This window comes from Corvus kubaryi, unplaced genomic scaffold, assembly GCF_017639235.1.
Source record: "Corvus kubaryi isolate FWS band 111438036 unplaced genomic scaffold, C.kubaryi_AGA036_p1.0 134, whole genome shotgun sequence".
Taxonomy (NCBI): domain Eukaryota; kingdom Metazoa; phylum Chordata; class Aves; order Passeriformes; family Corvidae; genus Corvus; species Corvus kubaryi.
Window position 1 is genome coordinate 8,655,329 of NW_024580668.1, and position 11,837 is coordinate 8,667,165.

Here is an 11,837-nt window from a genome sequence, read left to right on the forward strand (position 1 = left end):
CAGAGAGCAGTTCTCCCACAAACACCTTGTGAAGCAGGTCCTGTGCACCGCTCCCCACCAAACCCAGAGCAGCAGCCCTCCTCGCACTTCCAGCACTGCTTGGTCCTGGAGACCCTTTATTGTACCCAAACCCACTTTTTATTCCTTCCTGATGGATCACTGAGCTGACTAACTTCTCTAATCTCATTTTATATTTGCTGTTCATTACCTTTATCCTTATCAGGGCTCAATAACGCAGTACTGGCTCTACTTTTTTTTTACTGGAATCTGTGATTTCCCATCCCAAGAAATCTGTACTGATTCTGGGATTGTTATTCAGGGTGATTGGAAAGTCTGGCAATATCGTATTTTTTAAGCTTCTGGTATAGTGACAGAAGCACATCTAGGTTTTGGTTTTGGTTGCTTAATAATGTTCCTGTGAGTCTGCTGGTACCATACATGTACATAGATTTATCTTATTTACTGCAGCTGCTTCCTTTGTTTCCCTGCTGCTCTCCCCCTGGATATGGGCCACCTCCTCCTCACAAGGGTGCTAGTCTGAATTTCTACACCCTCCGACTTTCCTTCAGCTTTCCATTTGAACACTCCTTTACGACTTTTCCATCTTGCAGCGCCACCCGCCCAGCTCTGCTGCGATGGAGGGCCCAGGCCCTGTGACACCAGCTGGCAGCTCCAGAGCTGCCTCCCTTCCCGGGAGCATTCACCCGTCATGGCAAGGGCTACGAGAGCAGAGCTGGGACCTTGCCCTGCAGCCCCGGGGCTCTCCCACACCTCCTCTCTGTCCCGTGGCCCTGCAGGCGGTGCAAGCACAGACACCCAGACCCTGTGCAGTGTGCGACAAACTGGGCACCTCTCGCAGATTCCTCCTCCTGGCGTGCTGAAGCTGCTGGGTTTGGAAAGTGCACTGGGGATTTTTTGTATTAAGTGGGAACGACAGTCCTTGACCCTGGACTTTGATCCCCCTCACCATGAGCTGTCTCACAGCTTTCTGTACCGCCACCCCAGCACCTGGCACTGTCCCTAGCCCTGTCTGCTGGCCCCAGAGCTAACTCGGGTGTCCTCCCGGCACAACCAGCTCCGCTCGCTGCCCTCACCGGGGTCCCCCGTCCCCTGCCCTTGTCTTGTCCCCAGCACAGCCCCGGCACCCTGCTCACCCCCGCGCAGGGTTACCCCGAATTCCCAATCGCATATCCCTCCTGTCCGGCCCCATCAGCCCCGGGGCACAATGCGGGGAGGGGGGCAGGAAAGGGGGTCCGAGGGGTGCGGGGGGCTCGGATTTTGGGAATTGCGGGGGTCTGTCCGCATCCCCGAGCGGGCGGTGCCGGGCGCCCACTGGCGGCAGGTCCGGGGCAGGGCACCCTGCGCGGCCCCGATCCCGGTGTTCCCAAGACCTGGAAAATAACACACCTTGCTCACAACAGAGCTTCCCGGATGGGATCACTGTCAGCAAAACCCGTGCTTTAATTCCTGCGTATAAAACCATTAATCTCTTAAATGATAGGAGATACAAATGATGAAAAATTAAAAGATATCAAAGGAAGGATGTATTCCCTTCCTGGGAACAATCATTCTCCAAGGACCCAAAGGACATGCTGTTGGCGTGTTCCCAGATCTAAGGCACTACAGGGAGAACTGTCTCTGACCAGAGGTCACCAGTTAAAGACCCCAGAAAAGAAGTGTCCTGATGGCCCAGCTTGGTCCTGTGCTGGTGGAACTCCTCAGACAGGATGCTGCGGGCAGGTCACTGGTTTCATGTGCTGCTGGCGTGCTCCATTCTCTGGTACTGTGTGTGTGTGCAGCTCGCTCCTCTTCCACGTCTCTGCTTGAACACATTTCCTTCCCACACCCTGCCAGGCAGTGATGAAGGTCAGGAGCAGCACCAGGGAGCCAGCCAGCTGCTCACAGCAGTCACCCCTCCTGCCCCCCGATGAGTGCTTCCTCAGCCATGAGGCAGCACAGCCTCTCCTGCTCCAGCAGTGCCTGCCCTGCCACCTCCATCCCAACCAGGATGGCACAAACACATTTTGATCTTCTCTAGCCCATTACAAGCTTTGTGTGAAAATTACCAGGTGGGAGCCCATGCTCCAGACGTCTCTGCCTCAGAGGAGAAAGATCAGCCTAGGACTATTCTAAGGTGAAAAGACAGGACTATCATCCCCTCCTGCCTCCTCCCAGTCCTGACCTTCCTGTCCCATGTTGTGGTGCTGGTCTCCTCTCCTCGACCATGAGTCCTGGTTTTTATACCATTTTTCTTGAGTGTCACTACTGCCCTCCAGCAGCACAGCTGCAAGGCTCAGGGCAGTGACCTGCTGATGAAGGCACTGCAGCTCTCCCACCCTGTCCCACAGCCCTGCCACAAACTTGAGATTTTCTATTTTCTCAGCAGCACTGGCCAGACTTTGCTTCAGGCCAGTGCCACAGACCTCAGGGGGTGTCAGTGGGAAGCCAGCACTCCTGCTGGGACAACAGCACACATACCGTTTCCTGGAGAACTGCTGGTCTATCTCCTCTAGGGACTGTCCTTTTGTTTCTGGCACAAAAAGGTAAATGAATATAACAGCCATCACTCCCACCAGTCCATACAGAAGAAACATCCAAGAGAATCCGATGGCATCTGCAAAGATTCCAGTGTGTGAAGGTAGGAGGTGGGTCACACCATGGGGTACAAAGGAAACTGGTTGCTTACTGTGAGGTGGTCACTGATGCCTGACAGGGGCAACTTATATTGTGAAGCCTTCAAGAGAGCCGGGAAACTCCTTATCTGCAAGGCCTGGACTGGGAATTGGCAAAGGGAAAGGCTGGTGCATGCCAGGCTTTGCCAGCACCAGGGGGAAGAAGGCAGCCGAGGTCCAGGGCCAGCAGTGCCTGCTGAGAAATGTAAAGCTGCCGGTATGGAAGCTGCAAACTCTGTGTTCCTGATACTGTGGTGCTACAGTGCAGCCCAGTGGGCAATGGGTGATTTTTATAAACGAGTGACAGAGAGGCTCTGACCAGTGCTGCTGGTGCCTGGCTTTCCTGCTCTCAGGGGCAACAGGGTCACACCTATTCCAGCCTCAAGTCCTCAGGGCTCAAAATGTCACTTAATCTCCAAATGGCTCGTGGTGGCCACCTTCCCTAACCAGCTGTGGGATGCGGAGGGAGGGGAAGTGACTACTTACCAATAAGGTCCAGGAAGGAGAGGCTGATCAGTAAATTACCAGCCCAGTTAAAGCTGTTACAGAAGGCAAAGGCTCTTCCTCTTATCCCAGTAGGGTAAATCTCACTCAGGACCAGCCAGGTCACTGCACAGATTAGAGAGATCACAAAGACAGTGTGGAGTTAAGCAATTTGTTTGGGAAATGGGCAAGGCAGATTTCAGCAGAGGGTTTAAACTCTGGCTTCACCCAGCACCCGCTGCTGGTGGTGTCAAACATTCATTGATCTCAGAGACACAACAGAACACTTCACACCTCCCGTGTTCAATGCTTCATGGAGGAATAAAATAGCAATAAACAGGCCCAGGGAATGAAGAAGAAAGCAGGCTAGCTGATCATTCCATTCACAGGAGATGGAGAAAATCTGACAGGCCTGCTGTCAGGTCATGCTCTTTGTAAAGAAACGAGAAAAGGGTGGAATTAGGGAGACAACATTGCATTTGGGCTAAAATCAGAGTTAAAGCAATATATATCCTTAAGAAGTCTCTCCTATCCTGGGGTTATTTTGCTTAAAATAATTTGCAGGGTGGCTGTCAAACCCATGTGACATATTCACTTAACATACTTTTCTTGAATTAAATGCTGTTTTCTCCCATCAAGGCATTTAAATGCCAGAAAACAGTAGAACTCACATGGAAGCAAGAACTAATCTTTAATCTCATCTGATGAAAAAGAAATAATAATAAATAGAATTTAAAAAACCAACTGATACTAAGAAACCTTCAAAAGAGGTTCAGCTTCCAGTTCTGCAGTGACTTTCATAATCACACTGCAGAAGCCCCTCAGTCCCTCTGTCCTCAGCCCTGTATTTTCCTCCTCACCAGGGTGACAGGAAGATTATGTAGTGCTTGTAGGATGCTCTGATTTTCCATTGAACTTCAGAGAAAAAAAAAACTTTACAAGGGAAGTGAATAGCACGGAAGAGAGAGTTACTCTAGTGCTGTAGCTGACAGAGCTGCAGTGCTAGAAGATGATTCAGTGGGCAGGAGGGGACAAATGTCCAGTTCCCATACACTGAGCTGCTCAGCACAGCAGATACATAAGGAATGGTTCAAGCAGGCAGCTTGCAGATCAGCCCTAGTCTTATTCTCTGGGTAAGTGCAAGGATAAACACCACACTTACTTGGCCCAAATCCAATTGAGAAGGCACTCACGAAAGCCATCATGCTCAGCAGTGTAATCCAATTTAAGACCGTATGTTGTGCCCAGGGAGCAGCACCGAGAGGAGGGCCCGTGCTTTCCAGTGTTCCTTTCTTGGACTGACCTGCCAAGTCCCTCTTCTGAAAGAAGGAAGAATTAGGAACAACCTCTTTGCCTTGAGTGCTGGCAAAAACTTTCGTAAGGCTCCTTGTGGCAGCAAAACCAGGGCCTGCCTGACTTCTGACAGCACCTGATGCTGGTGGGACAGGAGACACAGCAGACTGGGGGACCACATGTGTTGGGGGGTGCTGGGTGAGGCTGTGGGATGCATTGGGGCCTGCGGCTGCTTTGCAGTCCCTGGCCATGGCCAGCGGAGCCATGAGGCTGGTGAGGCCGATGGTGGTGACGGAGATGGCCATCACCACGCAGCCAGACATGAGCAGCACTCTCCTGCCTGCCTTGTCTGCCAAGGCCATGGCCACCAGTGTGGCCACCACCTTTATCGCTCCCAGCCCGACTGAGGCCAGGATTGCTGAGGAGTTGCTCTGGAATCCCACCGAGTGGAAGATTTTGGAGGCATAGCCCAGCACATTGGGCTGCCCAGTGAACTGCTGGAAGAGCACCAGTCCCAGGCCCACCAGAGTCCGCCTTCTCATGTTGTCTCTGGTCCTAAAAAGGTCGAGAAATGAGTAATTCTTCTCCTGATATGACTCCCGCTTTGCTGCTGCTCTGTCCTCTGTGTCCTGCAATGGGATGAGGCCCTTCTGGCAGTCAGAGTCCCACGAGCTCAGTTTAACAGGGTTCACTGGGAGAAAGAGGATGCTGAGGAACTGCATGACCGTCGGGGCAATGGCCAGTCCAAACATGTACCTCCACCCCTCGTCCACGTCTGCAAAGATGTAATTCAGTGCATAGGACAGCAGGATGCCCACGGTGATTCCCACTTCGTAGAGAGACACCAGCAGCCCTCGCTGGTGAGCAGCCACCATTTCTGAGACATAGATGCAGCAGGCCATGGACGAGACAGAGGTGGCAAAGCCCACGGTCATGCGCCCAATGACCAGCACAGGGAGTGACCTCGCCAGTGTGAGGATGAGGCTGCCCACCAAGAGGACCAAATTGCTGACCAGGATTGCTCTCCTCCGGCCATGGCGGTCGATGAGGATCCCCCCAGCCAGGGAGGCGAGGAGCGCTCCGATAAGGATGGCACTCACCAGAACTTCTTGCTTGAAGCAGCTGAGGTGAAAATCTGTCTGCAACTGCAGCAGTGCTCCAGAGATTATCCCCAGCTCGTATCCAAATATCAGCCCGCCCAGGAGAGACACTGTTGCAGACAAGAGGAGGACCAGCAGTGCACGACCTGGAAAACAAGCAAGCAGGTTCAGTTTTCTGATGCTATAAGACAAGCTCTCAGCATGCACAGGCTGGAAAAAGCTCTCCCAGGACACCCACAGTTTTCCATCTACAAAGTCATGATGTGGAATTTCCCCATAGCTCACTAGGTCACATGTATAGAGGCACTTGCAGACAGTCACACAACCCACCAGACTTCTGCTAACTGCAGGGGTTCTCATCCGGGGTGCAGAACTTTGAAATCAGGACGTTTTAACAGAGTTAAGACTTGTTTTTAAGTGCAGGGCAGTGATTTGTAGTGCCTGGAGTTGTACAGCGGGATCCTCTGTGGTATCTCTTGATTGTAATTACAAAATTTGCTCTGGGCAGGAAATGCAGCTTCTGCTTTCTGGTTCTGAACTCTTCTGCATTATCATTTTCACATTTCAGAGCATGTGGTACCACCAGCTCTCCCTGCAGGTTTTGTATTCTCACTCCCTATCTTGTTGTTAAAAGCCCTGCCCACAAAAGTTTGTTTTTCCTTTAACTAATCTTGTACTCTCTTCTTCCATTTAATTAGAAATACTCAAAATTTTGGTAGACTGTATGTCGAAAAAATGTGAGCACAACCACCAGACCGTGGAAACTTTTCTCACCCAGCCAAAGGACTTTTGTCCTGTCACAAGCTGTGTTTAATGGGAAGTGTCTCTGCTTGGCCGTTAATTACAGCTAGCAATAAAGGCTATTTATCAGTGATGGCTGTATATAAATACAATTATTTTTATTTATTCTGCAACCCTCTGTGTTTCATTTGTGTTACTTATGCCATCCCAGCTATCCCAGTCCCTCCCACCATGCTCTGTGTGAACACCTGCACTGCTTTTAGCACTCCTTGTACATATTATGCAGATAATTAGAAAAAATATCTGCTGAGAACATAAGGCATAGGTGGCCTTCCCATTAACTTCAAGCCACAAATTCTATTACAGAGAGTCCCATTATAAATACCATGGCTGATTTAATCAGGTTTTGCTGCATTTCTTGTTAACTTAGTAAGATGTCATGGCTTATGAACTTTGGCTGAAACCCAGTTTGTGTATCGCCTATTCTGACGCAGCTGGGGAATTTGAGGACTCTTCAGATCTCCACACGAGGACAGAAAGTTTGGTGGGTCTCGCAAGGAGCTGTGCCAGGCGATTCCTTGCCTAGAGCAAACCGGTCGGGGGACCGTGCTCCGGGACAGGAGCGGGGCAGACCCGCTGTCCAGCCGAGCTGGGACGGGGCTGACCCCGGACTCTGCTCACACCAGCGCCAAGGCCAATGGGCGCCGCGCCGCTGCCTGCAGCAATCCCCACTGCCCAGCAAATCCAGCTCCCTCCACATTCCCCGAACCCCCGCTCCCCTCCCCGGCGCGCTGCCGGGACAGCCCCGGGACCGAGCCACAGGAAACTCCTTGGCTCTTATGTTCGCGGAGCGGGCTGCTGGGACCGCTAAAAAAAGAACAGAAAGAAAGGAAGGGGCGGGGGATGCACCCCCAGCCCTTAGGAAAAGTTGCAAACTGTCTCTTTTTTTTTTTTGGAAACTTCTCCCCGGGGCAGGACGTGCCCGTTCCACCCCGGCTGCCCCGTCGGCAGAGGGGCTCGCAGCCCCCGCGCCCGCCACCCCGGCCCGTCCCGCACTCACCCATGGCGGGGCTGAGCCCGCGGCGGGCGCGGAGCGGAGCGCAGCGGGGCGGAGCGGGGCCGCGCCACGTCGCTGCCGTCCTGCCCCCGGCCGGGCAGCCTGGGGCTTGTAGTCACCCTGCCCGCCCCTCTCGGGGGCGGGGGTCCCGGGCGGGGGGCGCTGCACCGCCCCGGGAGCGATGCCGAGGGCCGGGGAGCGGAGCCGGAGCCCGGGGGATGGGTGAGCCCGTGGGTGAGCCCGGCGGAACCGGGGCGGGGCGGCCGCGGGGTGGCCGGGGACACATAACCGAGGTACGTGGCGGGTTGGTCCAGAAACGAGGATGCGGCTTTGGTGGCTGGAATGACAGCTCTGTCTCCAGTCTGTGTCACTTGAGGAACAGAAATCTCCTCGCTGCCTGCAGAGCTGCCCTTGTGCAGAGCTTCACCCCTCTAGACGAGAAAGCCTCCAGAAAGTGCACGAGAGGTTGTCAGTTTATTAATGTTTTTAGGTCGCTCGGCTGGAAAGCCAAAGAAACCTGCTAAGTAAGGGGTGCCCACTTGAAAACTAAAAACAAAAAGAGCAGCAGAGGTTTAAGTTGGATATCAGAAAAAAGTTTTTCACACGGAGTGGTCGGGCACTGAACAGGGTCCCCAGGGCAGTGGTCACAGCACCAAGCCTGCCAGAGCTCAAAAAGCGTTTGAATGATGCTCTCAGACACCTGGTGGGATTGTTGGGGTGTCCTGTGCAGGGCCAGGAGTTGGACTCAATGATCCTGGTGGGTCCCTTCTATCTCAGCATATTGTTTGAGTCTATGATTCTGTGATTCTATGTCTGAGTTTGCCCTCTTAACTTTCATGGCTGTGGGACAGAAAGAATCAGTCTCTCAAGCTTATCTCCTTCCCCTGACACATTGCTCCATCAGACAAAACATTCAGTATTCAACTTCCTTTGCAATTAACATTCTTCTTCTGCTGAGTGGAACAGGAACCTTCCTGCTGTCCTGCATAAAAGACACTGGGACTTGCACTTGGATGAAAGATTTTTTTCCTGAGGCTAATTTAATGAATCCCAAAGTCCAGTTTGTTAAACAAGGATTTTACAAAGTGTGATACACCTCGAAGTGCTTTCAAAACTCTTTAACACAGTATGGAAACATTGCCCCTTGGTGCTGTTCATGTAAACGACAGCTGCTGGGCGGGTTGAGATGTTCAGGAGTTTGCTGTGACCCAGCTGCCATGGGGAACAGCGAGGAAGATGTGGTGTCACAGGTGGGAAGACAAGCACAGCCTCCCCAGAGCCTTGCAGCAGGGACTGCCACTGGAGGGTGAGTGCAAATGAGCACGAACCTGCTTTGTGAGCTGGCACGTGACTGCAGGTAATATTTCATTAAAAACCCATATTAAATTTTAATATTTAGTATGTTATAGCCATGCAAGCTCCAGAACAGCACCCTGTGGAGCCTGTGTTGGTAAAGCTTTTTGCCCCAGCACAGAAGTGAATTGTGGAAGGTCTGAATCAGTGACCATTGTGCCTGTGGTGCAGGCACACCCCTCTGACACAGGCAAAACTTAACAGTTTGGGTGAATAATAAAGAACACGTGAACATGTGATTTTTTTTTAAAAGAGCCTTTCAGTCGTCCCCCATGTTAACTTGATAGGGAATTTAAGAGAAGTATTTAAAAATTGTTATTTTTCCAAGTATGGGGATACATCTCGTGTCTTTGCTCTGTAGAACAGTGGTACCAACTCATTTTATTCCAACTCATAGTTTGGGATGCTTGAGATGTGCCATACTGGATCATGTGTATCCTTTCAGCTTTAGTTTGTCGGATATCTGGCTGCAACATGAGCAGCAGTTTTCAAAGGTTTTGGTTTTGTTTCTTCTCAAAATCATAGAGAATGTAGAAAGTGTGTCAAATCATGTACCTGGTTTATAGATGAAATAAATTCTTCCCATTCATATAATCTAATTTCAGTGGGAATACAGGATATGAAAATACCTTTTCTAAAACCTTGTATCTGATACAGCCTGACAGCTGCAACAGGGATCACACACGGTGCAGAATGGCTTCAAACACCAGCCAAGAGAAACCAATGGTGTTCATGGGAAGAGCTTTTCAACAGCATTTGCATTTCATATTAGAGCAGTTTAAATAGCTCTGAAATCACAACCAGCTCTTGTGATGTGCAGAGGGAGAAATTACTCCAATTTTCTCTCATCCCCAAGACCCACATGAGACCAGTTCATGGCAGACAGCAAACGCTACAACTCTGTGTCTAGGCTGATGTCTCCCACATTTTGGGAGCACAGGAGGATGCAGGGGATGCAGTATGATCTTGCCCATGATCTCTGGCCCCCAGAGCTCAAGCCTAGGCATTTTGGGTGAGCTGTGTTATGAACTGGAGGAGATGTCTCCCATGCTTGGATCCCCACCATGCGAGGCAGAGAGCCATAGAGAACCTAGAGTCTTCATCAGCCTCAGGGCAAACTCTCTCTTGGCTACATGATCCCCAGTTTGCCTGAACAATTCCTTCCTTCTGAAATTATTTCAGTGCGAGAAGGCAGAAATTATATTTTTCTCTATGGTCACTCAGCATTCATTTATCTGCCACCCGAACATTTTCTAGAGGCTTCTTGGTCTCTGGCAGGGCAAGAAATATTAGCACAGACAACAAGGAGGTGAGGTCTTGGGGAGCACAGGCAGAGCTTTATGGTGTGTCTACCAAAGGCGGCCAAAAAGATGATGTCAGTATGTACAGAAAGGCAGCTGTCACATCGACACTGTGAAGGCTGTGGGTTATGCTCCTCTGAAAAAAAGGGTGAAAACCTGCTATGATGTACAGCAGGGATAATGTGGGGAAAAAAATCTTCCTTAGGGGTTCTTAAAGTACAGCTTTCTTATCACACCTTTCGTAGTCAGTGGGTATTCTGGGCCTGCTGAAGGCAGGACCTTTGTCCCTAAGCTCCATATGAGAAGGTCTGCGGGAGTCGGATCCACCAATTCTTCATGCCTGCAGGCACGTTTCTATCCTTGCTCCCTCCTGTGATGCCTTCCTCCTCCTCCTTTCCGGTCCGTGTGTCTTGGCAGTGCCATTTCCCCATCTGATCCTTATCTCGCTCCTGGCTGCCGGGCTTGCGGGCGCGTTCCTGCCTGGCAGCCAAACTGCACATCCCCAGGGCTGAGCGGCAGGAATGTGCTCCTGGAGAGCTCTGCGTTGGGAACGGCAGCCTGTGTTTGGTAACACAATCCGCCTGTGATTACTGGAAATGTTACCCTCTACCTCTTTTAGCTGCAGCAGCTAAAAGAGGCTTTAAAATCACAAAGTGAAATACAAATACAGGAGGAGAAAGAAGTCCATCCTCGAAAAAGGAAGACATGGTGTTCAGGAATCCTCATCACACCCTCAAACGTATTTTCTTCTATTGTGACTGACCCTTAGGAAGGGGCTTGGGGGACCAAACTCAATTCCGTTATTGATGGAACTGATGGTCCCTGAGCAGGCAGAAGTGTCACAGCTGGGATGGAGCCAGCTCACCAGGAACCTCCATTTATTGCATGTTCATTTACATCCCAGAGAGATTTCTCCTCCTGATGTCAGGCTGCATGTGTTTTCTCTTATGATATCCTAACCCAGGGGGGTTCCCTAGCAATTCTGGTCGGTAGTGTTGGTCCCACCAGGAATCTTGTTTCCTTGCCTGTTTTAGGGATGCCTCCAGCATGGCACCCTGCAACAACTCAAACTCATCCCTTTTCCCATCTGTCCAGCTCTGAGGATTGCAGCGTCCATCCTTAAATCACTGGGGGGTGATGGGAGAGCTGCTCCCAGGGCTGTGTCCTGCCTGGTACCAAGGGATCTATAGTACAGCAGGGAGCAGCCCATGGGACCTGCCTTGGTGCCAATTACCTCGGTTTGCTGTGCTGCAATTTTAAACTTAATTACATTGTTTGTGAAAGGGGAGTTTGTAAATGCTTGTCACCGGGAGGACAAAGTTACATAACTAAACCATTTACCAGTCTGTGGAATCAGAGCAGTTCTCTGGGGTGATTTAATATTCCAACAAAAACACTGGGTGATACCATAAATATTGTGAATGGCTCTAGATAGTTTCCAAGGGCTATGTCAACTGTTTATTGCATTAAAAGGGAAAAGAATAAGTGCAATCACAAGGAAGATAAAATTTAAATAAATAAAATAAAGGGGAAAATAAAGCAAAAATATTTTCTTTCATATTTTGAAAGCTCTGGAGGAGGTTTTTGGCCAGCATGAGAGAAAACCATCATGTTTGCCAGAATAATGAAGCAAAGGGTATCTGTGTGCACTTGCTTATAGGTTATACATGTGTGTCTGTGGGGGTATCTATGCACAGATGCTCTGATAAAATCTGATCACAACATGGGGAAAACCTTTTTCTTTCTTTGAGTGTTTGAGGCATTTGCAAATTCCAGCCATAGAGGCCAGGAATGCACCTCTTTCCCTAGGCAAGCTGTTGGGCTCCTGCAGCCCTGC

General features: G+C 50.6%; 1 protein-coding gene across 1 annotated transcript; it reads right to left on the bottom strand.

The window, feature by feature from the left end:
• Positions 1-1,424: 1,424 nt before the first annotated feature.
• SLC2A10 (solute carrier family 2 member 10) lies at positions 1,425-7,426 on the bottom strand. The gene is made up of 5 exons (XM_042049435.1): positions 7,350-7,426; positions 4,318-5,694; positions 3,159-3,281; positions 2,479-2,614; positions 1,425-1,847 (listed from the first exon to the last, which is right to left on the bottom strand). The coding sequence occupies exons 1-5, from the start codon at positions 7,351-7,353 to the stop codon at positions 1,751-1,753; spliced, it is 1,737 nt and encodes a 578-aa protein (XP_041905369.1). The 5' UTR covers positions 7,354-7,426; the 3' UTR covers positions 1,425-1,750.
• Between the last annotated feature and the right edge of the window lie 4,411 nt (positions 7,427-11,837).